Here is a 24,558-nt window from a genome sequence, read left to right as displayed (position 1 = left end):
TGTGGAAGCCAAGCAGCGAAGTAGGGAGGGGAGAGGAAGTTGGCAGTGGCCTCTTGGGGGTGGGGGGAGGTGGGCAGCATTTCATCCCCGGGGGAGGTGGGGATGTGCCAGCTTCCACCCAGAGCTGGATGGCCCTTAGTAGAATCTGGGCTGCCCAGGCTCCCTCCAGTCTCCAGCCATTGCGAGGGGGGGGGTCACCTTTTGGAGTGCTGCTGGGGCCCTTTGAGCCTTTGGTCTCCGGCTGGCAATTTTGGTTCCTTTTTTTTTTTCCAGGGGAAAAACTTCTCCCCCAAATCCCAAAGTCTGGGAGCAAAATCTCGTTTGCATGCAGGTCCTGGAGTCTGCCCAAGCCCCCCTCCCCCCCAGCCACTGGCAAAGGATCAGAGGGCACCTCTGCCAACTCGCCCATCCTTCCGCTCTGCAAAGAATGGGCACCATCCAATGCCAACATCCAAGGGGGGGAGCCTGGAGAAAACAGGGGGGCTGGGGGGGCTTGCATCAGGGAGTTTTCTGCCCCGGCCCCCCAAGAGGGAGGGGGAATGCGGCGGCTTCAGGAAGGATACTCCCCCCACAAGCAAATTTTAGCTCTGTGCTTCCAAAATCTCAAGGATGGAAAAAGGGGAGCCGGACTCTTACAAGCTGGGTCATAAGGAGGGGGTCCCCAAAAGGCTGTGAAATGCTTCCCCTCCCCCCAGCTAAAACAGGAAAGCATTTGACAGCATTTAGAATTTCCTCCCAATTCTTGGGGTAGAAAGGGGGCTCAGGCCCCTCCTGATGAAAACATTCACCCCCAGAACTTCCCACCCAAGCAGGAAAATATGTTGGGGGGGGGCTGGGAGGGGAAACGCTGGAGGTCTGTAACTGCTTTTCTGGATTTAGAGAGAAGCCATGGCTAAGAATGGGCCCCGTTAGTTTAATTTATTAAGATCTTTTACTGTTACAACTAATGGGCACACTTTATGGGGTGAGTTTTCACCATACTTTAATCTAAAACAAATTACTAATTACAAGAATTGAGAGGGGGGGTCTTCTCCATCAGTTGGAAGGGGCGCCCAGAAGAAGCACAACTGCTTCTCATTTTTCATTCGAGGGGGGGGAAGCCCCCACATTAATGGATTTCCTCCCTCCAAGAAAACAAAAAGCCAAACACAAAGCAGCCTCCGGGAGAGTCAAGAGAGGATCTCCGCTTGGTCTCAACTCCATCGGTCCCAGGCAGGGATTTACCAAGGGTTACAAGCGGACTTGGGCAGAGTCCTCCCCTTGGCCTAAATGCCCCCTTTTAACCCCCTGCTCAGGTGTGGGGGCCCCTTTGATCTGAAGCGGCCTGGCCCCCAAAATCTGACTTTTGGTTTCTCAAGGGCTTCTCCTCCTCTTTCTGCCTTAGGCAGGTAGTCCTTGACTTACAGCCACTTGTTTAGTGACCGTCTGAAGTTACAAGGGCGGCACCTGTAGTCAGAATGTGGGCACCAGAATGTCTGTATGACGGCTGCAGCATACTGGGGTGGGAAGATGGGCTATGGGCCCAGAACTGCCATTTCGGCCCCCCTTCCCTGAGCCTGGCCAACTGGCACTGGGGCAACTCACTGGCTTCCCTGAAGGCTCTGTTGGGATGGCAGAGCCTGCCTGGCCCCAGGGCCTTTTAAGCGGGTGAGGCAGGGAGAGCCGAGGAGGGCGGAGGCGGGGGGGGGGGGGGGGCTGGTGGCAGGAAGGGGCGAGGGGCTCTTACCCTGGAGGGCCTCCTTGGCCCTGGCCAGCTCCTGCTCCTTCTGGGCCAGCTGGACCTTGAGCTCTGTGGCCGGGAGGATTTCGGAGGCCTTGTCCCCCTGAGTCTCCTCCAGGTCCTTGGTCAGCATGTCCTTCATTTGACGGAGCATATGGATCTCCTCCTGCAGCTGGCTGACCTCTTCCCGCAGGAGGACTGGGGGGGGGGAGGGGGAAAGAGAGAGAGAGAGAGAGACAAGGTGGGCCAGTGGTGAGAGCGGACCTCCAATGGAACAAAGACCGGCTCCCTCTGAGCCACCGGGAAAGCATTTTGCCACAGGCATCCCCCTCCCCTCCGGCTGCCCCCTCCCTTTACTGAGAAACCACCTGGCATGTTGGGGGCCTCAATTTGCCCACCTGTCTGCCAAGTGGAGCGTCTGAGGCAACCCCGAGAGCACATCACGCACAGCTGTGGTTTTCAAATTGGCCACCTTGCGATGAATGGACTTCAACTCCCAGAATTCCCTAGCCAGTTTGGTTGTATTTTGAAGGAGACATTCAAAAAACGGAGCCCACCCTCCCTGGGAACAGCCCCACTCTTGAGCCCGTTTTGCTGCCTGAGCTGAGAGGGGTGGGCGCCAGCTTAACTGAGCCCCCAATTACAGGTACATCCCATAGCCCAGCCATTATGCACCACGGGCTCATTTAGAGTGACTTAGTTTTATTGTATAGCGCTATAAATGACACTAGTCCATATTGTCTGTATGTATAAAACAGGTGTCAAATAAAGGCTAACTTGCCCAGATCTGTAAATGTCACAGCAAATTTATCTGATTACAACTTCCAGATTTTATTTAACCGGATTTTTTTTTTTAAAGAAAAAGGCTCCTTTCTCCCTAAGCCGGTTCAGAGACCCAGTTGGTGACTTAAATAAAGCAAATAAATCAAAGAGGATTTTTTCCCCCCGCTTCTTTTACTTTCTGGCGGACTAGAAACCTCTAATGGCCAATTCTTCCAAAACTCTTTTCTGCATTAATTACACACACAGAGAGAGAGAGAGAGACACACACACACATACGCACACACGGGCAAACGCCTCACAAAGGCATGACTTCACCTCTTTCTCATTAATTGCATCTTGGGGATAACTGCTTCCTGCCCCCCTCCCCTCCCTCCCCACCAGAAAAGAGGCCGAGGCCAACCGACAGCAACGCCCGGCTGGGGAAAACACACCTGGGGGAGGGGTGGGGGGGGTTGGCAGCTCTTCTGCCCCGTCCTGGTGGGGCGAGATGCCCCACAGCTAGAAGGGACTGTGGACTTTGAAGGGTGTGAAATTAAAGGCAGGGGGGACGGGAGAAGCCGCCCCCCGCCCCCCCCCCCCAGGTGAAAGGGCTCTCCTCTCTGGCTCAGGGCTGGCAGCGCAGCAGGAAGGCGGGGCTTTGCAGAAAATTCAGCATTTCTGGCATGAGCAATGCTGTAATTATTACGGGCTGTGGGGCTGCCTTAATTACACGCCACCATCTTGCTACTGGAAAAATAGGCAAGAGGATCTGATAGAGAGCCACTTCCTTGGGAGCTCAACGGGGCCACTCTCGGGCTGAGCAGGCAGCTGCCTCCGCCGCCCGGGGCCCCTCAGAACGGGAGGGATTCCAACTCCTATCGTCCCCAGCCTGCCTGCCTGCCTGCCGCTGGGCACGCTGGCTGAGTGTCGGGACATGTTTGGGCTTTTTAATCCCTGCTCTCCGATCCCCGGCAATGCCACCCGGGTTGCAAAGCAGCCCAAGTCTCGTCTTTCCCCCCACCCCTCCCCCCACCCCAAACGCTGGAGAATTGGGCACTGCTCCCCGTGCCAAGCGGCCACCCGTGCCAACTCCTGTCCCTTCCTCTTCACGGGAAGGAAAGAAGATCTGCTTTGGGAAGACCAGGATCCCACTCGTTTTTGTGCTGGGTGTGTGTGTGTCTCAATCAGAATCAGATCCGTTTCCTTTTCTTTTCAAACACTTGGGGGGGGGGGGTTCCCTCCAGAAAAAAGAAACTCGCTCTGCATTCCTTCTGCCCTGCCATGCTCCCCCAATCCAGAGACTCGAATCCACCGGCGGAATTTCCTTGGACGGAGCAGGACAGGAAGGGCAGTGTGTGTGTGTGTGGGGGGGGGGGGCTGTGTGTCTCTCCTGGCTGCTCTCCACTCCCACCCACAGCAGCGTCAAGAAACAATAAACTCTCCCTCGCATTTTTGAGATGCTTCCCTGATGAAGAACGCCTGGGTCCCTTTCGCTTCTTCCCCCACCCCATGGGGAACATCTGAGATCTGGGGAGGGGAGGGGGCAGGATTCAGGAGGGCTTGTCGAAGAGGGCAGGCCAGCCCTTAGGCACAGGGCTAAGGGGGGGTTCAGGAAGGCGTCAGCTCTCCAAGGACACCCCCCTCCCGTTCCTGGCTCTGCCTTTTTAATGATGCTCTGCTGAGCCCCCCCCCCCCAAAGACCGCCACCCCCCCCCAGATCCAAAGCCCAGGATTCCTCCCCTGGAAGCCGATCCCTGGGCGAGTGCCAGATCACAGGGATGGGGGGGGGGTCTCTCCCACGTTTTCCCACGCTGCCTGGGATGCAGGAGAATTCCCAAGCAGGGGGCGGCTTATTCATCCCTTCCCTCCCCCCCCAAGGAAAGGCAGGCAGGTGTGGGGAGGAGGGCAGGATCTGGGGGAGGAAGCATGGCTTGGGAGGTGCCCCATGGCAACGTCCCTTCTCTGCCATCCAGACAACCTTCTCCTGGAGAGGGACCAATATCCCTGCAAGCACTTTGGTGCCTTGTGCACTGAAGATCCTGGGTTCAAGGCTGGGATAGTGCAGCGGGCTGCCCAGACCCTGCTCTCCACCAGCCTAGTGCAGGGGTCAGCAACCTACGGCTCCGGAGCCACATGTGGCTCTTTCACCCCCTCTGCTGCGGCTCCGTCACTCAAAATATGCGTCACAACCACCAATGTGCGACACCCACCAGCACATAATTTATTGAGCGAGCGTTTCAACCTCCGGTAGGCCAACCCTGGATAAATCCAAGAAAAGTTTCAGAAGAAAGCAGAAGGTTTAATTCAACGACATCTGCTAGTTTTGTGGCCGCTCAAGAAATAGTCAGGCACAGGAAGGGTTCTGTGGCTCCCGGTGTTTTCTTTCCTGTGGGAAACGGGTCCAAATGGTTCTCTGAGTGTATAAGGTTGCAGACCCCTCAAGCCCCCTCCCTCTCTGGCCCTCCTGGCAGAAGCCGAACCTAGGCTGGAAGACCTCGTGGGGTGGGGGGGAGGCAGATGGAGGAGATGGACCTATGGGCAGCCCCCCTCTCCGGCAGCCAGGACCACCCATGGCATCCTCTGGCCAGCAGCACCCTCAGCCAAAAGCAGCCTTCTGCCGGACAGTTCAGGTGTCCTGCCAATCCGGAGATTCAACTGGGCCCGGATGCAGGGGTCTCTGCGCCCAAGGAGGTGGGGTCAGCTCTGTGCAGGAGGCCAAAAGCCGCTGGGTGGAGGCCACGGGAGGAGCCGCTGAGAGACACCAAGGCAGGGCCACGCTCGGAGGAAGAGGAGGAGGCCAGAGTCAAGATGAGTAACCCAGGAGCAGCCCAGGTCGCCTTCAGGTCCACCCAATCTGAAAGGGACGTCCCAGGAATCCATCTGTGGTGTCAGGACCACCTTTGCCTGAGTTCCACCCGTAAGCCAAGTTTCTGCCGGCAGATGTCGGCTTGTGAGTTGCCGCCTCTTGCTTCCTTGAGCTTTGGCTGCCCTCTCAGCCTCGCACGGCCACAGAACCCCCCCCCCCCAGGCTGGGTCCCCTGAAGTCCAGGGATCAAGGCGACATCTTGGCTCCTGGAGCCAAATGACCAGCCTCCCTTTCCGTTTTCTTTCCCTATCTGGCTCTTTTCTCTTCAGTTTCATCAAAATGACAGGACTTTACGCCCGTTTCTTTGAAAACAAAGTCCTGCCCAAATTGCAGCACTGATCTTGGGAGAAACTCCGGAGGGCCAAGCCTGGTTCGTCCACGGAAGCAGCAACAAGCCCACATTTAACTGCTGCAGAGGATGGGGAGCCTTTCCTGCGGGGGGGGGGGCGAGGGGAGGGGGGAAACAAGGCCGTTCGGCTGGCCAGGCAAGGAGGCATTTCCTGTCAACAAGGGGGCGGAGGGCTTGTGGGCCGGCCTGGAGACCGTTCAGGGAAGTAGCTGCGGGCACCTGCCTGGGACGGCCCTCCCCCCGGGCATTTCTGCCAGGTACCCGGCCTTCTTTGCCAACAGGCTTGGCCGCATCCATGCAAGGCCAACGTCTTCCCCTTCCTCTGCGCCCCTGTGGCCCCTACAGCAGCAGAGACATCACCCCCGTCTCAATCGGGGGTGCAAGCCGAACGCAGCGAGGGGGGAGGGGGTCAATTCTGGCATTCCCGTTCAGCAACTGCATTCGCTTTTCATGGCACCACCGGCAAAGTCCAGCTCACGCTTGCCCAGACCCACACATGTAGCCCCGGCCCCCCTGAGAACGTAACTCCTCCCTATATATTTCCAAGGGGCAACCCCCCCCCCCCATTTCTCACCACGAGGAAAAAGAAGCCTTCTCTTACCAGGCCACTTCATTCACCCTAAGACAGCAATTTAGGTTTTTAAATAGATATTTGACACTAAGTTAAGCACACAAGGCACTGAGCCCAGTCTTTGGCCAAGCCAACAAAACTGTCGGACAATCAAATCAGACCAGCCTCCCAGCACACCTGCTGAACTGGTGGCTGGGCTGGATTCCTAAGGCTGGATCCCAGGGGAGCAATGTGGGTTTCTGAACACATCCTTGACTGAGTGAAGCACACCGTCCGAGATCCTGGGCCAAGCAAACTAATTGCCCCACGTGGAAAGTTAAAACAGACCAGGGGGACATGCGTGTCTGGGACGGTTATCTGGGTGTGGCGCACAGAGAGACACGAAGGCTGGCCAGGTGCAAAGTGCAGGCTGAATAACGCAACCTCCCCGAGCGACACCAGGGAAGCAGGCGGGCGCCCTGCCCCCAAAGCCCCCAGCAAAGCTTGGACAGGCCAGCCAGCCAGCCAGCCAGCCAAAGGGGCGCCCTCCACCTGGCTCCTGACCCGACTAGGCCGGCTCTGGGTGGGTGGGGAAGGTGGCCAGCGGGAGGCCAGTGCGGGCCCCTAACTCTGGGGGGCAGTGGGCCTTTGGGAAGGGGGGCAATGGAGGGCTCACCAGACAGGGTGACGCTCTCGCACAAGGGCGCAGCTGCAATCTTCCCTTCAAAGAGGGCCCCGATTCTCTGGAATTTTAAATGCAATCAACACGATGAGGTCACCAAAGTTTTCATACGTTCTGATCCCAGCACATGAAAATAAATTCTGAGTTTAATGGGTTAAACAGCCCAGGGGAGTCCCTGGCGCTTGGAGGATGTTCCCTAGTTGGGTCACAAAATGTCCAGGACGACCCAGCTCAGCCGGGACAAGCAGAGGTTCCCCTCTACTGTTAATACATCAGCCCAGGACCAAGTTCGAAAGCCGTCTGGCCAAGCAGCTCTGTCCTCCCTTGTCCCCTCGACTTCAGAAGGTGCTTGTGAGTGTAAAGATCGGGAGGGACTAAGCGCTCCTCCGGCCACCGCAGGAAGTTCAAGAGTGGACTTGCAGCTTCCAGACCGTTCCCGCCCCCCCTCCATCCCCGACTCATCCCTCCTGAAGGAGGGGGGGAGAGACCCAGATAAGCACTCAGGTCAAAAGGGAGGCCAGCTCCACCTGACCAGCCCTGGCAACAGGTGTCTTCCCATGTCAGAAAGAGAGCCCACCCAGGGAAGGCGTGGAGCGAGCCCAGCGCCTGAATCCTGGACTGCAAGCCCCCCATCCCCCCCCCCCAATCGTAACTACACAGCAACATCCTAAACAATGCAGCTCCAGGCTTTTCCCACAAGGCACCATTTCTGCCAAAGAGGGTCAAGCCAGGAAAGTGAGTTATATCTCGGGAGGGGCAAGGGGGGAGCTGAAAATAAGGACCTTTTTCCAGGAGGGCCTGGAGAAGTCCTCCTTTGAGGGGCCTTCCTATTCCCCGCCCCCCTCTCAACGTAGAACCCATGACTTTGCTATTCAGCCCAGCAAATTCCAGGCAGGCCTTTTTCCTTCAGTCCCAAAACTTCCTGCAGGGACCCCAAGTCATCCTTGGGCCAAAGTCCAGCCTCTCCCAGTTAAACTATAACTTTTCTGGAGGTGGGGTGCAAGCAGGGGAGGGGGTGGGCGAAAATATTGTTGCAGCGTTTTTTTAAGACATAGAGGCTTTGCAGGAGAGAAAGAAACTCTCCCTCAATGTAGAACAGCCCCCACTCTGTGTGTGTGTGTGTGTGTGTGTGTGTGTGTGTGTGTGTGTGTGTGTGTGTGCTTGCTTGCTTCTCACAAAGGCATGAAATAATGGTTTGCAAGCAGGAGGCTGGTTTCAAATGAGAACCAGACCAGTTTTCTGACACAAAACAAACAAGTCCTCTTTGTTTCCCTGTCCTCCAATGCAGCGGCTCTCCTGGCCTCCTTCTAAGCACCTAGTCCTCATGGATCCATTGACAGAGAGGCCTTGGGTGGCCGTGTGCCATTGCAGGGAGCCTGAATTTCAGCTTGGCTGGGCTGAAGGAAACGGGGCAGCCGGGATCCAAGGAGAAATGAGGCACGGAGGGGGCCGTTGCCTCCCCCAGGCAGCTGAAGCAGATTACGCTGCCCTCCCTGATGATTTTACTTTTATTCATCAAACACCTCAGTGGGTTGCTTTTATTGCTAGAGTAGCTTCCTTACTCTCCCCTCAGGCATTTCTGCAGCCCCCTTGGTGGGCAGGGAGACCCACAGCTTCCCTTCCGCCCCATTTCTCTGGGAGAACTGCAGGTGGCCCCTAAGTCCTAGCAATTTCTCCAGTTCCTCTGGAAAGGCACTGGCCAGGGCGACCTTAAGTGGCAGAGAGTTCCACAGGCCACTCCCCGGCAGCATGAATGGACCTCCCGAAAGAGACACCCAATTCTATGGCGCGCCAGAGAGAGAAGCCGCGGCACAAACAATACAGCAACATTGGGGCCTTTGGGGGGCCTGCTGGGTGCCAAAACCCAAGTCAGACCCTGGCACAAGGCAGCTGACGTGGCCCTGCACTTAGCAGTCTGAAGTCAAAGCCTTCCTGGGCCCTCTGTGCCAATGCTCACGTTGCAAAAGCCATGCCATTCTATGCCAGGCTCCTGCCGCCTTCGAAAATGATCTGCAGGAGGGGACTCCGGTACCCATCACTACTGGCCAGCGGGAAGGCCGCCCAGATTCCGGGAGGGCACACCTGGCCTTCCTCAACCCTGAGCCAAAGAAAGGCCAGCAAGGACCCACCTTGGAGGGCTTCTACCCCGCGCAGGGTCCCCCAGGGGCCCCCACGGCTCCTGGCCACAATGCAGCCAGCTGACATGGCGAAAGCTAATTAGCCGTCAAAGGCAGGCACCATCCCACAAACCCATCAGGTTTGGCACTCACCGCAGGAGCCCTGCCGCAAACCACACCTCCCTCTCGGCTACCGATTTAGAAACTCCCTGCAGGGCACCTTCTCCTGCCCGCCAGCTGCCCAGAAGACACCCCCCCACATCCCGAAGGGGCTTCCTGGTCCTCCGAGGCCTGAGAGACAGCCTACAAGGTGGGAGTGCCCAGGGCCATCTCCCCCTTCCCCCCCATCCCCGGAACCTGCTTCTGCCACGGGGCTCTGCCCCTCCCCAAGCTCCCCTCCCCCGGCACCCTCTCCCCACGCCAAGCCCCCTCCAACTGCCAGCAGAGCCCAAAGAAGAGCCCACCAAGTGTGGGAAGAACCGGAGGCTGAGAGGCAGCCCGGAGACCAGACCAGCCCCCTCGCCCCCACCTACCCGGCCTGCTCTCCTCGCTCTCCGATTTCATGCTGGGGGGGGGGGGCGGAGGGGCTGCTCTGAAGGCCAGTCGGTCCTTCCCTGCCTGCTGCGGTGGCTGCTGCTACTGCTGTTTTCCCCTCTCTTCCGCCCGACTCCTCCCCAAACCAGCCGGAAGGAAGGAAGGAAGGAAGCACCGGTTGCGCTACCTGGAGCCCCGGCCTGCCTGGGCTCAACAGGTGCTGCTGCTGCTGCTCTGCCTGTGCCAGCCGGAAGCTCTGCCGGGCAGTGGCAGGGAGGCGGCTGCCCGGCAGGCTGGGCCATGGGCCGTTTACCTGCCCAGCAGGCCTCCATGGGAAGTGGGCGGAGAGCAACAGAGCCACCAACGGCAGCGGATTCTGCCTGCCTGCCTGGTCTCCTCTCCACGAGGGAGGGAGGGAGGGAGGGAGGGAGGGATGCAGCGGTCATCAGGAGATTTGCCTCCTTCCCTTTTGCTTTCTTTTTTTGAGGGGGTTCCCACCTGCATGGCCCCTTGGCTGTCTGCACTCCAGAAGGGCAAAAGAAAGGAGAAGGCTGGCCAGGGTCTCGCTCTGGCTCAAAGGACAAGCTGCGTCCTTCTCAGGCTGCAGTGCGGGGAGGGGGGAAGCCCCATTTGGCCTGGCCCGAAATCCCTGGGTCTGTGAAACATGTTGGGCTGAAAACCTGCAGAGTTGGCGGGGGGTGGGAGGGTATTCCTGGGCAACTGCGCCGAGAGGCAAGGATCGTCCCATTCGGACTAAAACATGACCTGTTCTAATAGGTCCTTTCACCAACACCATGAGGACTAGGACCTTGCTCTCTGTGCAGGAAGAGGCCTGCACTAGACAGGTGGCAATGCTCTGCTTTGCCAACCGAAATTTCCAGGCGTGACCCCAGGTGGACCATGGATGGCGCCAGCCCTCTGGGCAAGGAAAGCAACGCTTGGACGGAGCCCCACTTTGCCCTTGAGAGGGACGCCTCACACTTATGACTGCTGCAGCTCCCCTTTCCCCGCGGTCGCACACTTTGAAAGTGGTGTGGATGTACCACCGTGGCAGCATCCCAGACAAGCAAAGGGTCTGCTTAACAACTGCCTGGTTCACTTAACAACTAAACTGCAATGACCCACTTAACCTGCAATGACCCAGGGCAAAAAAGGTCGTAAAATTGGCGTGACTCACTTAACAACTGCTTAGGCTTAGCAACAGAAATTTCAGACCCACTTGTGGTCATAAACTCTGTGCTCCAAGCGAGACAGCCTCACAAAACTGAGCTGGGCTGGAAGATGAAAAGGGCCAGGTGGGAGCCCCCCTTTGACACACACACCCGCTGCAGGTTGGGGACCCTGCCCTAAAACCTCCCGCTGAGCTCCCCCCCCCTTCCTTCCCTTTGGCAGGGAGCCACCTGGGGGGGAGAGGCAGAGAAGAAAGCCGGGCCCCTTCAGGGACTGCAGAGCCGGCAGGCCAGAAACATTTTAGGCTGTGGGAATTCCAGATTGAAAGAGCCCGGATGAGAGAGTCGGAGGCACAAGAGACAAGAAGGGAGAGGTGGAGGAAAGCAGCTGTGCCTTTTCCAGGCCCAATAAAGGCCCAACTTTTGGCTTGGCTCCACCCGGTCAGTGATGCTGAGCAGCCCCTTCCTTTGCCAAAGTCAGAGCGAAGGAAAAGGGACGGGAAGGGAGGAGAGCTGCGCGAGTGAAAACCTGGGGCTAAGGGATCTGCCTTCACGGAGACCCAAATGGTACATCAGAACCCTCCTTCAACCTGAAGGAAGTCAGAGCCCCCCCCATCTATCTCATTTTTGGGGAGATGCGCTGAGCTCAGCTGCTCCCCTTTTACCTGCCTGGCTCTTTAGATTTGCTTAGGCAGACACACAAAGGGGCTGAGGGAGGCGGAAAAAATCCCTCCTCTGGCTGCTGGCCTTTTTATTTTCTTGTGTGGCGTTTACTCCGACACAAACCCGGATTCTTTTGTCTGTTCCTAACATCCAACCTATCTGTTGGCCTACAGAGCCACCCCCACTCATCTCCACCCCCACCCCCACCCCCACCCCGTCTCCTGCTTGAGCAAGGGGTTGGACTAGAAGACCTCTGAGGCCCCTTCCCGCTCTATTCGGCCTGTCTGCCGTTCTTTCAGAGTGTTTTCCTTCCCTCAGTGCCGTTTCCCTGCTGATGTTTCTCTCTCTCTGTGTGTCACACCTTCTGCAGGCTGGTGGGTGGCAGTGAGGAAACGTGTTTGTTGCTAAACCACTAAAACCTGGATTATTTCCTCCCCTCCCGGCTATCAGGGAGCCGTTAGTTCAGCATAATTCAGGCGCTTTGCTGGTCGGTTTTGAGGCTGCTGTGTGGTCCTTGTCTTGTTTCTAGAGTCTTCCCTGGACTAGTCTATTGCTCACGGGCAATATTTAATTTCAGAGGATTATTTCAGAGGCACTTTTTCACATTGATCTGGACTGCCAAACCACTCCAGTTGAAAACTGAGTCAGATCTATTTTCCCAGTTGATTTGAACCATTGGATCAAACCAAACACAGTTTTAATCTTCTCGCTCTAATCATTTCCTCAATCCTGGGAAGAGGTGTCCTTTTCTAATGTGGAAGGAAGGGCTCGTTCAGGGTGAGGGGCTGCTGACTGCTGTTCTCCAGGGAAGATGTTTAGGGGCATCGGTATCAACTGGTGACGAGGGGAGGGAGCTCTACAATCTGGAAGAGGAAACCTTGGACCCCCTCAAGCTCAGCCTCTGGACTTAAGGATCACGCTCCCCCCGCCCAATCAGGACTCAGGGATGGATCCTTCCCTCCTTCAGAACCCCCCCCCCCAGACTGGGCAGGAAGAGGACACTCAGTGGGCCTGCGGAGAAAACATTTTCTCCTGGGGCCGAATATTATTCCTGCGCTGGCTCCCACAGTATCTATTTCCGTTCTCCTTCATCCCTCCTGTTTTATTTACCATGGGAATATTTCATTTCTAGCTTAACAGCCTCCTGCTTTTATGGTGGTCGCCTGCCAAAGGTGGGGCCACAGTAAGAAAACATAAATAAACCAGAGGTCAGAGAAGATAAAAATAGGGGGGGGGGGGGTCAGGGCTGGGCTGCAGAAGCCAATTCTCTATTCTGCATTAAATTCTGCTTCCCGGGCTACTTTTTGAAGAAGGAACCGCAGGCTTAAATTTAACCCAAGGTCATTTCTACACAAGCACCAGGATAACAACAACAATAATAATAGGGCCACCACAACAACAGCAACACAACTTCCTGCAGCTACAGGTAAAGCTTCGCAGGGGAAGTGGAGTTAATCAGGGGGCATAAGCCCCTTCCTCGGCAGCAGCACCCCAGACTCACTGCTTTCCCCCAGGGTGCATCTTTGTGTATGTGGGTCTGTGTGTGTGTGGTTGGGCCTTCTCAGTCTAGCCGACAGCTGGCCTCATCAGAGCCAACCACCGCTCTGCTCAGCCCAGCCCACACTGGCACCTTGGCCATTCCTGCTTGCCAGCCCCCACCCCCACCCCCACCCCCAGGCTCCCCATTAGCTCTGGAACGTCTCTGACCAGGACACAACTCTCATGGGTGGGGAGGTGGAGGATGGGACCACACAATCTTTTGCCCAGAAACAACTGGGGGGTGGGGTGGAGGGTATACTTGCATCCCCATCTGGAGCAAGAAGGCCAGGGGGGACAGGCTCTCCCCGATGGCTCCAGTTCCTCCGTTGACCAAAACTTCCAGAATCCACCTTAATTTGGAGAGACTTGGCGGTGGACAGGGATGGCCTAATGCTTGTATTACTGCAGTTTTCATTTTGATTAGCCATGCACGGTTTAATGGTTGTAACCTATTTTTTGTTCTGAGCCACCCATATCCCAAAGTTGTGAAAATATATAAATGTAAAAACAAGCCCCGTTTACCAACAAAGAAGCAGAAATTATCCACACATTTCATATTAATTAAAAGAGTAAGCATCTATCGCAGGGTAGAACGACGTTACCTAGAATAAATACCAATTTTCGGAGGCGTCTCCTAGCCCGCGAGGTCAACCTGAGGTGGAGAGATGGCTAATTAAAGGACGAGGGGGCAGGAAAGGTGCTGGTCTCACCACAGGGGAAGGTGATCACAGGACCAGCCCTGCCCTTCTTGGCCCAGCCGACCTCACAGGAAGAAACAGAAGGAAGGAAGGAATCCAGGGCCCAATCCCTGGAGTTCCAGAAGGAAAGGTGCCGTAGGAATCAAACAAACAAATCACCACATTTACATCCTGTGGAGGAGAACATATTCATTTCTGGCAAAATAAATAAATAAATAAAACCTAGCTTCCAAAGGTGCTTTTTCAAAAGGCAGCTAGACTTTCTGTGCTTTTTTCCCCCCTCTCTCTTGAAAGCATTTTGCTTCTCATCTAAGAAGCATCTTCAGTTCTGCCTCAGCCATGACTTGGAAGACTGAGAATCTCCACAGACATAAAGCTGGCATCCATTTACTGGACCCCTGAAGAAGAGTCGCAATATGCCTACTTTGGAAGAGATCACTTCATGTCTGAGCGTAAATCCTTGGTTGACCACAAGCCGATAGTGGTCATTATTATTATTGCCACTTTTCAATGATGGTCCAAAAGAGTGCCCGGGTCAGGGGAGGGCTGTTTCAGCACCATGGAGAGCTGCCCGCCTGTCCTGGGCTCCCACCAGGGGCCAAAGGTCAGCTGAGACCCGGCACTCTGTAGTGGCAGCACTACAGCTCCCAGCAGCCCCAGCCAATCAATCATGGTAAAAGATGCTGCAGGTGTGTTCAGCCACACCTGGTAGGCTGCACACCTGCTCAGGGAATAAAAAGACAACATGGCATTCACACAGCTCCCTGCTCATTTCAATAAGCTGCACATTCTGTCTCCAAGAAAGCCGCTGAAATTCTCTTGCTTTGACCAAACTGAAGGAAAACTGATGAGGAAAGGTGCCGGAGAAATTTCGTGCAAGGTTCTCCCCCAAATACCCAGCTAAGGATTGGGCCTTGGAAATCAAAGGGCGGTAGATATTTTGCAAGGCTGCCTTTGGCTTGTTCATCAGAGAGAGCAACCAATGCCGAGTTCTTGCAAATGTTCAGATGCTCAGCTGATGATGGAAGGAAACATGCCCAGATCTGAATTTTACACCTCTTTGTTCACCTCACTGAAAAATCCTCTTGGCTCCCCGAATGAAAGCTAAGACATTTTACTCATTCATATGACATTCTCTGATATCAGATGCAGCTGCAGGAACAATCCCCCATTTTGTCATCCTTAATTCAAACACTGGCCTCTCTTTCTAAAAATGGGGATTTTTCAGGTCAAGTTCCTTTCAAGCTCACTCACACAGAGATGGATTTTAGCCTTTCATAAAGAGTTTCTGTCTTCCCTCCGAAGGGACAGAAAGCCACACGGTAGTAAAGGAACATCCACCACACAACGTCAATTCCAGCCCCAGGAAGCTTTTCGGCTGATTTATGGCCTTACATTTCAGAAGGATTTGCTCGACATGCATTGCGGAGAAAACCAATTTCCCAAACCTTTCCACCGAGAGAAACACCGGCCCTGGCGCTCTTCTGAAGCTGGGCGGGGGTGCGGTAGGTGGGTGGGGGTTCCTCACAGGGCTGAAGAGCACCATCGTCTGCAGGAAGCAGAGCCAGAATTGCCACTGAGCAGGGGCACCTCAGGAGAAACTGTGTGCGAAGAAGATGCAAAGTTTCTTTTTTTAACTTTTTAAAATCACCAAGTGGCAAAATGACCTAAACAGTGAAAAGGGAGAAACGAAGAGACACCAAACCTGAGAGCTCCAGATGTGCCCTTCAGAAAAAGCTGGAGGAGGAAATCAGGGTCCTAGGAGGCTTAAGGAGTCCTTGCCGAAGGATGTGGGGCTATCACAGAGGAATATTCTGCACCCTGCTTCCATCTCCCCAAATTTCTCTTGGGGGGGGGGGTTTAGAAATTATCAGCTATCCACAAGAGAACCAACCTATAAGGAATTGTTCATTAATGGGATTTTTAAATTTCCTTCCTGTATTTTATAGATCAGCATAATACATCAGTTGCCAATAGCTTTCAAAGATGACTTTGCCAAAAGAGGGAGGAGGAGTTGGAGTTGGAGTTGTGAAATCCCAGGGTTGGGAAAAGAGACCTGGGGGATCTTCTGGTCCAGTGCAAGATTCCTTCTATCATGTTGGACAAATGACATGTTTTCTTGGGAACCTCGTGATGGAACTGCCTGAACTTCAGGAGGAAGACTGCTTAATAGCTGAGGAGGAGGAGGAGGAGGAGGAGGAGGAGGAGGAGGAGGAGGAGGAGGAGGAGGAGGAGGAAGAGAAACAGGAGGAGATTTTGTCATTGTTGCCAGCAGGTGGCAGCACACAGCTGACCTTGAAAAAGGGAAGCCAGGTCAGAGCCCATTAGGCAGGGGGTGGGGTAGGGTGAAGAGGCTACCAGGGAAGGAGAGGGGCTCAGCCCACCTTGGGAATTAAAGGTGCTTCCACTCAAGGCAATGATGGCAAACCACTTCTGCACTCTTGCTAGGCGAACGGGACGGAAGCGGTCAAGAAGCCCCTTGTGCGGGGTTCGGCTCTTGCCTCCTTCAGCCCTTATGTGGCACCATCGGGAAATCCAAGGATGTGGGGCTTGGAAGTGGATTTGGGGTGGGGGAGGGGGCAAGCTGCTTCTGTACTGCGGCTGGAGTTGAGCCCAGCTTGAGAAGTTCTAGATCCCTGAAAAACATTCCACTTCCAGAAGGCCGAAAGCAAAGGGCCCATGGGTGGGGAAGATTGCCAGACATGTTAAAAATCTCCTCTGCAGATTTTATACCTCTGCTGTTTCAGAGCTGGGAATTTGGAAGAGGGCGGCAGAATCTCTCAACCCCAGAGCAATAACCCCAATGAATCTGGAGTTTGACTTGGCTGCCTCTTTGGGTGAAGGACGACGCAGGAATAAAATTGTATCAGGAAATCTCTTTTGACATCCAAGAGCAAGAAAAATTAATAATAGGGCTAATTCTCAGTGCGGCTTAATCAAATCAACCGATCCAGCACCCTGTTCCTGACTTGACTGCTAATTTAATCCCCACGCGTGTTTTCTTCATTAAAACTATGGCATTCATCAAAAGGAAGACGACTGGATTGATTAATCCAATTTGCTGGGTTTCAATCGCTGAGTGAAATCCCACTCCCCACCCCAAAATAAAAATGCGGATCTGGGACCGAAGCGCCAGCCAACAGATGCTCCCAGGTAAAGACAGTAGTGTGCTTTTACGATCTGGGTGTTACGCTTCCCATTTGTCAAGCAACGAGGATGGGCTCTGAAGTTCCCTCCCATCCCCCAGCCAGTCCAACCAGGGGAACTTCATCCTCCCAGGGCCGCTGGAGAGATGCCCGGGAAAAATCTTGCCTGTCTTGGCTTTCTGGTTTCTGGGTGAACGCTCAGAGGTTATTTGGGGGCCGAGGAAGGGCAAAGGGTTGGTGATGGAGCTTAAAAAAGGCAGGAGGGAAGAGAAAGGGACCCCTGTCCCTTCTGGAAGAGCAAGGAAGACGCTTAACCCCAAACAGAACACCCCATTTCTGTAGAGTAGCTGAAGGCTGGGCAAGGGAAGGAAGGGCCTCTCGCCTACTCGCAGACTGGCCTCTGGAAAAACTAAGCAAGGAGGCAGCCAACCTAGGAGACATTTCTTGAGGGAACAATTAAGCAGCGGAAGGCTTCCCTCCAGAAGTTGTGGGTACTCGATCACTGGAGGTCTTCCGGAATGGTGCAGGGTCTCCTGCTTGAGCTGGGGGTTGGACTAGAAGACCTCCAAGGTCCCTTCCAACTCCATTATTCTGCTACTGAAACCAGCACCTTTTTCCATGTGCAATGCGTGGCAGCCACGCATTGCAAAATGCAACTTGGCCTCGGCTGAAAGGTTTCCTGGAGCTGCGCAAGGAGGATCGATTGTCCCTCGCCCAGTTTGGTACTCAGGGGAGAAAAAGTTATTTCCCCTAGTTGTTTTTGTTCCGAGCTGAAAGGGGCTCTGTGCTTCTCTCAGCCGTGCTTAGAAAGCATCCTGGCAGATTTGCAGCTCAGTGGCCCGTTGGGCTTTTTAGAAGACCTCAGCTGAATTGACACTCCGACCAGAATATTCTCTCCGCAGGTGCATTTGTGGGCTGACGGGGAGGACAAAGGTTTGCTACCGAAAGGGGGAAAAAAACGAAGGAGGCAGAAGCCATGATCAGTCTTCACCCTTGAGCCCCAGATTTGAAGACGTCCAAACCGACTCAGCTGCAAAGCTTCCTCCAGGGGGCGACTGCTGACACCCCCAGCAGCATCCCCATACTGATTCGGACCAGGGGCCTTTTTGGGGCCAAGGAGCTTCAGGCATGGAAAAAGAAAGATGAAAAGCAACCAAGCAGAACAGAAAGGGACACCAGAAGGGACAGCAACTGAGGCGCCAGGCTAGAAAGCGGGGAGATGGGGAGTTCCGGTCCCGCCTTCGCCATGAAAGTCGGCTGGGTGACCTTCGGCCAGTCATACACTCTCAAGCCCAGCCCACCTCACAGGGTTGCTGTGAAAAGAGGAGGAGGAGGAGGAGGAGGAGGAAGGAATATTGCTTTTTGTTCACTGCCAGATTCACCGAGGACAAGGGGACCCCTGCAACCCCATGGAGTTCTTATTCTGGCCATGATTAAGTCAAGCTTGGAAGGAAAAGCATTCACACACCCCCAGGAGACACAAGGACACACACACAGAAACACGGCCGGTTCAAAACAGTGTCGTTGGGGGTGGGGCGGCCTATACATAAATAAAAACAAGGTCAAGGGATTTACTGGTCCCGCTGGCCTAAGAACCAGATGCCATAAAAAAAAAAAAAAGACCTTCCCCCAAAGCCTCGCTTATTTTGCTTCTTCCAGGCGGCCCCCTGGGGGACTTTCACTCCAGGAGCCCCAGGCGGACAGAGAAATGGGGCACATCAAAGTTTTTAATTACTTCCCCCCCCCCCCGCCCCAATCCTTGGCCCGTTCTCAGGTGTGGATGGCAGCAGTGCTGGGGTGGTTTATCAGTGCTAAACACAGGATCCTCCTGGGGGCCATTCAGGCGACAAGGACTGCCAGGGAAACGGGCAAGAAATTAATTTATCTGACAGCAGCACCGCTCTCCCCCCCCCCCCATAAATAGGTAAAAAGAGAAGGCAAGGGAGATGGTGGGGGGGAGAACAACGCCTTGGTTCAGCCAGAGCCAGGATCTAGCGGGGGGGGGGGACTTGCAAAGGGGTCATTATCTGCCATTGGAGGGAGGCGGAGAGTGGAGAAACAAAGCTTATTAGGAAGCCCCCCGAAGGTTAAATCATCCAGAGGAGGAAGGTGAGAAAGGAAGACACGGTTTGTGGGAAAATAACAGCCACATTTGGTGGTGGTGCAGTGTCAAGGCAGCCATGGGCAACTTTCCTCCTGCAGGGGCTAGTTGTGACTACCTGGCATGTTCCAGAGGGAGCCAGGAGGGGGTGGAGGAGGCTTTCCCTCCAGCCCCATTTCAGGGGGAGCTGAACCCTCTCCCTGGGCTGTCCCTAAAGCAGGGATCCCCTGAGTTGGCAAAACAGCTCACTTCAAATTGGATCTGACCGAGAGGGAGGCTCAGCAGAAGCACCTCACTGAGGACTAGGAGCATAGGCTTTCCAAGCAGAGGGAAGACCTGTGGGAGTGCAAGGTCAGGTACTGGCGCCTGGAGGCTCAGCGGGCTGAGATGGCCAGCCAGTTCCAGGCCATGATGCAGTCCCACTGGAAAAAGGCCCTCCGGCTCTTCGCCCAAAGCCCCACACCAGGAGGCTGAAGCAGACCCCGAGTTAGAATTTCTGCCCCTCTCCGACCTGAAGAAAAAGACCCCGAAGGGGGAGACTCTCTGCAGCAACACAAACGTTCATTGCACGTATCTGTCCCAAGGGCCGTAGTTTGAGTACCCCTGATTTAATGCAATATAAAAAATGCAAATATTTTTCTGCAGACCATCCAAATTATCTCGTGGACCACCAGTTGGTGACCACTGCCCTAAAGAGTCTGCCCTCCACCCTGGCAGTGAGCGCTTGGGGCTGGGAGGTCCCAAAAGCAGCCAATGTGGTCTGAGGGCGGCCCAGGAAATGGGACTGGCCAGTCACAGGTTTCACAAGCGCCCGGCCTTCCTTCCTCTCCTCACCTCAGCCGGCTTACTGGCAGGGACCAACTCCAAATCCGTCTTGCTCTGCATCCATGCTGACAGCCGCCGGGCCGGGCCTGCTTAGTGAGGACAAAGGGCCGTCAGGAGTCGGAGATGCTCATTAAGAGGCACAGAAGCCCTGGAGCCTGTCAGAGGAATAACCTTCGTCTCTGACACCCACGTGGGAGAAGTCGCTGACACGCAATGGCCCCTTGCCTCACACTGTTGTTCTCCACAGTTGTAGAAGCAGCCACAGGAATGGGAAGAGGTGAAAACTGCTTTCCATTTATAAACTCACTCGCTCGCTCGCTCATGCAAAGTATGATTTCTCACCCCAAAATCAATCCCATTAGCTGCGTCTTATCCACCACCACCACCACATCCAAGTCATTTCACCCGTGGAAATAACAGGAAACCGGAGGCCACTTATTGCATCGTTCCTGTTTCTCATCCTGCAACTATAAGACAGGCAACTGAATTCCGGCTGCTACCCACCCACGTGGGAGTAGAATTGGATTATTAGGGGAGGAAAAGGTGAAGTCCAAGCGAAGATGAGGAGGGTGGTAAGAAGGGAAGGCCAGAAGGGACCAGAGCTGCTCCACTTATATAATTCACTCTGCTAAAAAGTCACCGATTCCTGGCTGACTTTGGGTGGCAGAATACAGAGTTAAAAAAAAAAAAAAGGCACAAAACCTGAGAAGGAGGAACAAACATCTTTTCAAATCCCAGAAACAGCCAAGCCTTTGAGAAACTTTTGTGAAAGACGGCAGGTTGCGGAGGGGGCTGTGAATGCGCAGGGGATGCTGTTCCAGAGGGCAGGCCCCAAAACTCAATTAGCACCCAGAAGCCAAGTTGGGTACCAGCAGGGGCAAACACCGCCCCCCCCTCCAAGTGCTTGGATTGCCGCACTTCAGACCAGTTTACAAAATTACAGAATAACAGAGTTGGAAGGGGACCTTGGAGGTCCTCTAGTCTAGTCCAACCACCTCTCAAGCTACCATTCTGGAGGCCTCCAGTGACGGAGGACCCACAACCTCTGGTGGCAAATTGTTCCACTGACTAATTGTTCTTAGAACTTAGAATAACTTTGTCGCTTTGAATGTACACTGATCGGCATGCATTAAAATGAAATTTCATTGCATCTCAAAGGGTCTCCACCTCTAGTTGTTCTGACAACTGTCGGCTGAAGCATCCATGCAGCTTTCAAGGTCAAAGACAGCTCCCACTCAACGCCCCTTGCGATTCCTCCTCCAGCACAGCCAGGGGCTGCTAATGGGATGTGCCAGTTGTATGAACAATAGTCTCCCGTCCCCTGGTGGTGGTGGGGGGGGGAGTTTCCTTCCCTTTTCATCTACTTTCCTGTGTGGCCCCGCCCACTTTTCCTCCACAATCCCCTTGAAAACTGGATGGGGTGGGCCGCATGGCAGCTGAAGGGGACAGTCATTGCATGGAAGGGAGCGCAGGCTGGCAGCGCTGGGCACAGGAGATGAAATACTGGAGGGGGGAAGAAGGAGACCTAGTTCAGCTGCCACTCCAGAGGGAGACCCCCTCCCCACCCACCCCCAAATTCAATTCTTCCCTGCAGAGCTGCTGCCGGTCAGAACTGGGAATAGACAACTGACTCCCTTGGAAAGGGAGGCCAAAGGCATGGAGCTTGATAAATCCATGATCTGCCTTGCTTTGGTGGTGCTTTGAGGAAGCCCTTCATGAGGACTAGAGCCTTCCTTGGCTTTAAAGGTGGGTTCAGAGCTTCGTGGCTTGAAGGTAAGAGTGGACGGCCATTGTGGAAATTCACAGCAGCTCTTCCTTTTCCAGAATAAAGCTCGACAAGAGATGCCCATCCAATTCCTGACCATGGACAAGCCTTGAGGTGCCCTGATTGGGCGAAGAGTGCCAGAAGAGATCGCTTTATGCACCAAACAAGCAGGGATTTGTCACTGGGACACACAAGGCCTTTGCAGATCAGCTCATTTTTTTGGGGGGGGGGGAGAGCCCACCAACACTATGTACTGAAGCAGAGCCCCAAAGCATCCGAGGGTCCTTGGCACTGGGGAGGGGGAGGCTGTTCATTACCCACACCCAGAGCAACAACGCTCCCCCCCTCCCGCTCCCTTCACCTGGAGGCTGTTGACGCCTCATCAACTCGGAGGCTCAACCAATTTGCTCCAATTAATCTCTGTCTGCTATTGGCCAACTCAGACCTCTATCTGGGTTTACTCCGGTCGCCTCCCTGCTGGCAGCCCCCCTCCTTTACAGATCTGATGGCCAGAAATGCCCCAACAATCCAACTGCTGCAGCCTTCCCCCCCCCCCAAAAAAAAAAAAAAAAAAAAAAAGTTGAACGGGACCAGGGGATCCAAAGGATGCTCGAATGGTGAGATTAAACCAAATGAAAAAGCCAGGAAAAATTTTAAAAAACGAAAACCCAAAACAAGCAGAAATTCATTGCCGTTAAATGACTGAGCACACTTGCATGGCAATCCAACCCTCTCTTGCTTCTGTTCTGCCTGGTCGGTCAGCCTCCTCCCCCCCTGCGCTGGGCTCTCATTCACCTCCAGCTCACATGCAGGGTCTTGACCGACCGGCCGGCTGTCCAAGAGTGTGCGGGGAAGGCAGCCTGCTCAGAACCCTGAAGCTTCTTCTCAAGAGGAAGAGGCAAAGTTTCCTCCTCAAAGAGCAGCTGCGAACAGCTGGAAAGGACCTTGCCAGTCCCTCTTTGCCCTGCCCTGAACTAATTCTGCACTCTTCACTCAAGGGGACCTTGACCCTGGCCAGGAGGGCTACATTCCTCTGAAAAGGTCAGCCAGCCACAGCTTGGGACGGAGTGCCTCTCCTCCTAGGCTGGATCCGGCATTTGCAGGCAGACCTGGCTGCCCTGGGACCCTCCCCCTCAGCTGCCACCTCTGGCTGCCCCCCAGATTCTGCTTTATGAGGTCTTCTGTGCCTCGGCCCTATTCTTCCCCTCCCCTCCACTCATCCCCTCTCCCCCCCAAAAAGCCTTCAGGCTCCGGGAAGCAAGAGGGGGAAGGAAAAAGGCGAGCCTGGGTCCTCCTCCATGGCAGGGCTCTCCTCGCAGCTTCACCCTCATGGGGCTGCCAATAAAGAGGGCAGCAGGCAATGAGGCCATCTGTTTGAGCAGTAATGTGGGCTGGGGGGGGGGCAGGTGAGTCCTGTGCTCCCTCCTGGGCACAAGGGAGGATGTGCTGACCACAGCTCATGGTTCACCTGTCATCACATCCCGAGTGACTGAGGGGGGGCCAGTATAGCAGGGCCAGGGTGGGGGAGGACCCCGCCCCCGCCCCCATGAGGAAGGCCACTAACTTTCCAAAGCAGGGCAGAGAGCAGCCCCCCAGCCTCGGAGGCTTCCCTTGGCTCACCTGTGCAGGTCTGGGCTGGGAGGGGGCCGGGGTGAGGCCCAGATCGCTGGGGAGAGGGTCTTGCTTCTCTGCTGGCAAAGCCCAGGCTCAGCGCTCACCGTGGCTGAGCTCTGGGGAGCCAGTTTGGACCCATGCTTTCAGGGTCTTCAGGACCTGCCCAACCCAGGTCAACTCCTTAATTCTGGTCAGTCTGTCAGCCTGGTGCTCCTCCCCAACCTGGGAAGGGCCAGTGTGGCTCACTGACCTCCTGATCCCCCAAAGACACAGAGCTTCGGTGGGGTGTCTCTCCCCACAGCCCCACCCTGAAAATGGGAACCGTGTTCAATGGGTAGTTTAACAAAATGGGACTCGGGAGAGCCCGGGCTTCACTCCTTCCGTGACCTCCCTGTGACCAGGGAGGGGGGCCATCTTTGGCACAGAAATGTAACCGGAGCCACCAAGTTTCCAAGGTGAAATGGACTAAGAGCAACCAGGGGCTGCGGGAGAGGTGGGGGGGGCATGCGAGGTCAGGAAAGGGTCACCCTCTGACCCTCTGAGCACCCGAGACGATGGGGAGGTTGATGGGGCGAGCAAAGGCCTAGCCGCTCCCTCCACAGGCACCTGGAGAGCCAAGGGCACAAAGCCACTAAGCCACAGTGTAAGTGTGTGCCACACGCCACAAATGGCTCCTTCCCTTGAAGGACAGGCTGGGGATACCCGGAAGATGGCAGTGATTTCCTGCTGAACTCTGAAAGGGAAGGCAAGTGGGGGGGATCTCCCTTGCCTGGACCTCCACCGTCCCCCTCCCCCACCCTGAAGAAAAAAGGATCCCCTAGAAACCGTTCACATCACGTCATAAAGACACCCGCACTGGGCTCTCCTCGCCACACACAGGACCTGCCCATGGCTTCCACCGGAGCTTCCTTGTGTTGTCTCCGCAAGCCGGCCAGAACTGGCTGCCTCGTGTGAGGGGTCTCCCCCGCCCTGTCTCCCCCATGCTGGGGGAGGGCGCCCAGGCCCTGCGGGCTACAATCTGGAGCCCGGGGAAGGCTGCCTCAAGGTATCCCTGGATTTTGCCCAACAGAAACAGGCTGGGCTCAGCCGGATGCTGGAATCAGAAGCCGGAGCGATGGGTTAACGGGCGCCCTTGCCCATGGAACGGAGCAGAGGAGGAGTTTGCTCAGGCCAGGATTTCTCTCTGGGAACCAGGGCGAGAAAGGAACCGGCTGGGAAACATCTGTGAGGAAAAGCATCTGGAAGAGGCCCCCAGGGAGAAGCGGAGGCAGAGACCCTCCCTGGCTCTTGATTAGAGATTAGGTGGCTTCACTGCAGGCAGAGAGACAAGAGACAGAGAGACAGAGGGAGGGAGGGAGGGAGGGAGAGGGAGGGAGGGAGAGGGGGGAGAGAGAGAGGGAGGGAGGGAGGGAGAACCAGGATCCTTTGTTTCCCTTCAGTGAAGGCAGAAAGACCGTT

General features: G+C 55.2%; 1 protein-coding gene across 7 annotated transcripts in view; it reads right to left on the bottom strand.

Annotated features, from left to right (window-relative positions):
- The window catches only part of KAZN (kazrin, periplakin interacting protein), a 70,268-nt gene that overhangs the window by 12,383 nt on the left and 33,327 nt on the right, over window positions 1-24,558 (bottom strand). For 6 of the 7 annotated variants that reach the window (XR_015730084.1, XM_087879423.1, XM_087879422.1 and 3 more), the window contains one exon: window positions 1,727-1,918. Coding sequence is in view for 6 of the 7 variants with exons in the window: in XM_087879423.1 (XP_087735549.1) it covers window positions 1,727-1,918 (192 nt within the window). In the remaining variant the exon portion in view is untranslated. Of the gene's footprint in view, window positions 1-1,726; window positions 1,919-9,579; window positions 9,647-24,558 lie in introns of those variants that run through there. The other variant, XM_034424319.3, reaches the window with a different exon arrangement.

This window comes from Pantherophis guttatus, chromosome 15 (genome assembly GCF_059756535.1).
Source record: "Pantherophis guttatus breed Tessera chromosome 15, ASM5975653v1, whole genome shotgun sequence".
NCBI classification, from domain to species: domain Eukaryota; kingdom Metazoa; phylum Chordata; class Lepidosauria; order Squamata; family Colubridae; genus Pantherophis; species Pantherophis guttatus.
The sequence above is the reverse complement of the archived record's forward strand: the minus strand, read 5'-3'. Positions and strand labels throughout refer to the sequence as shown.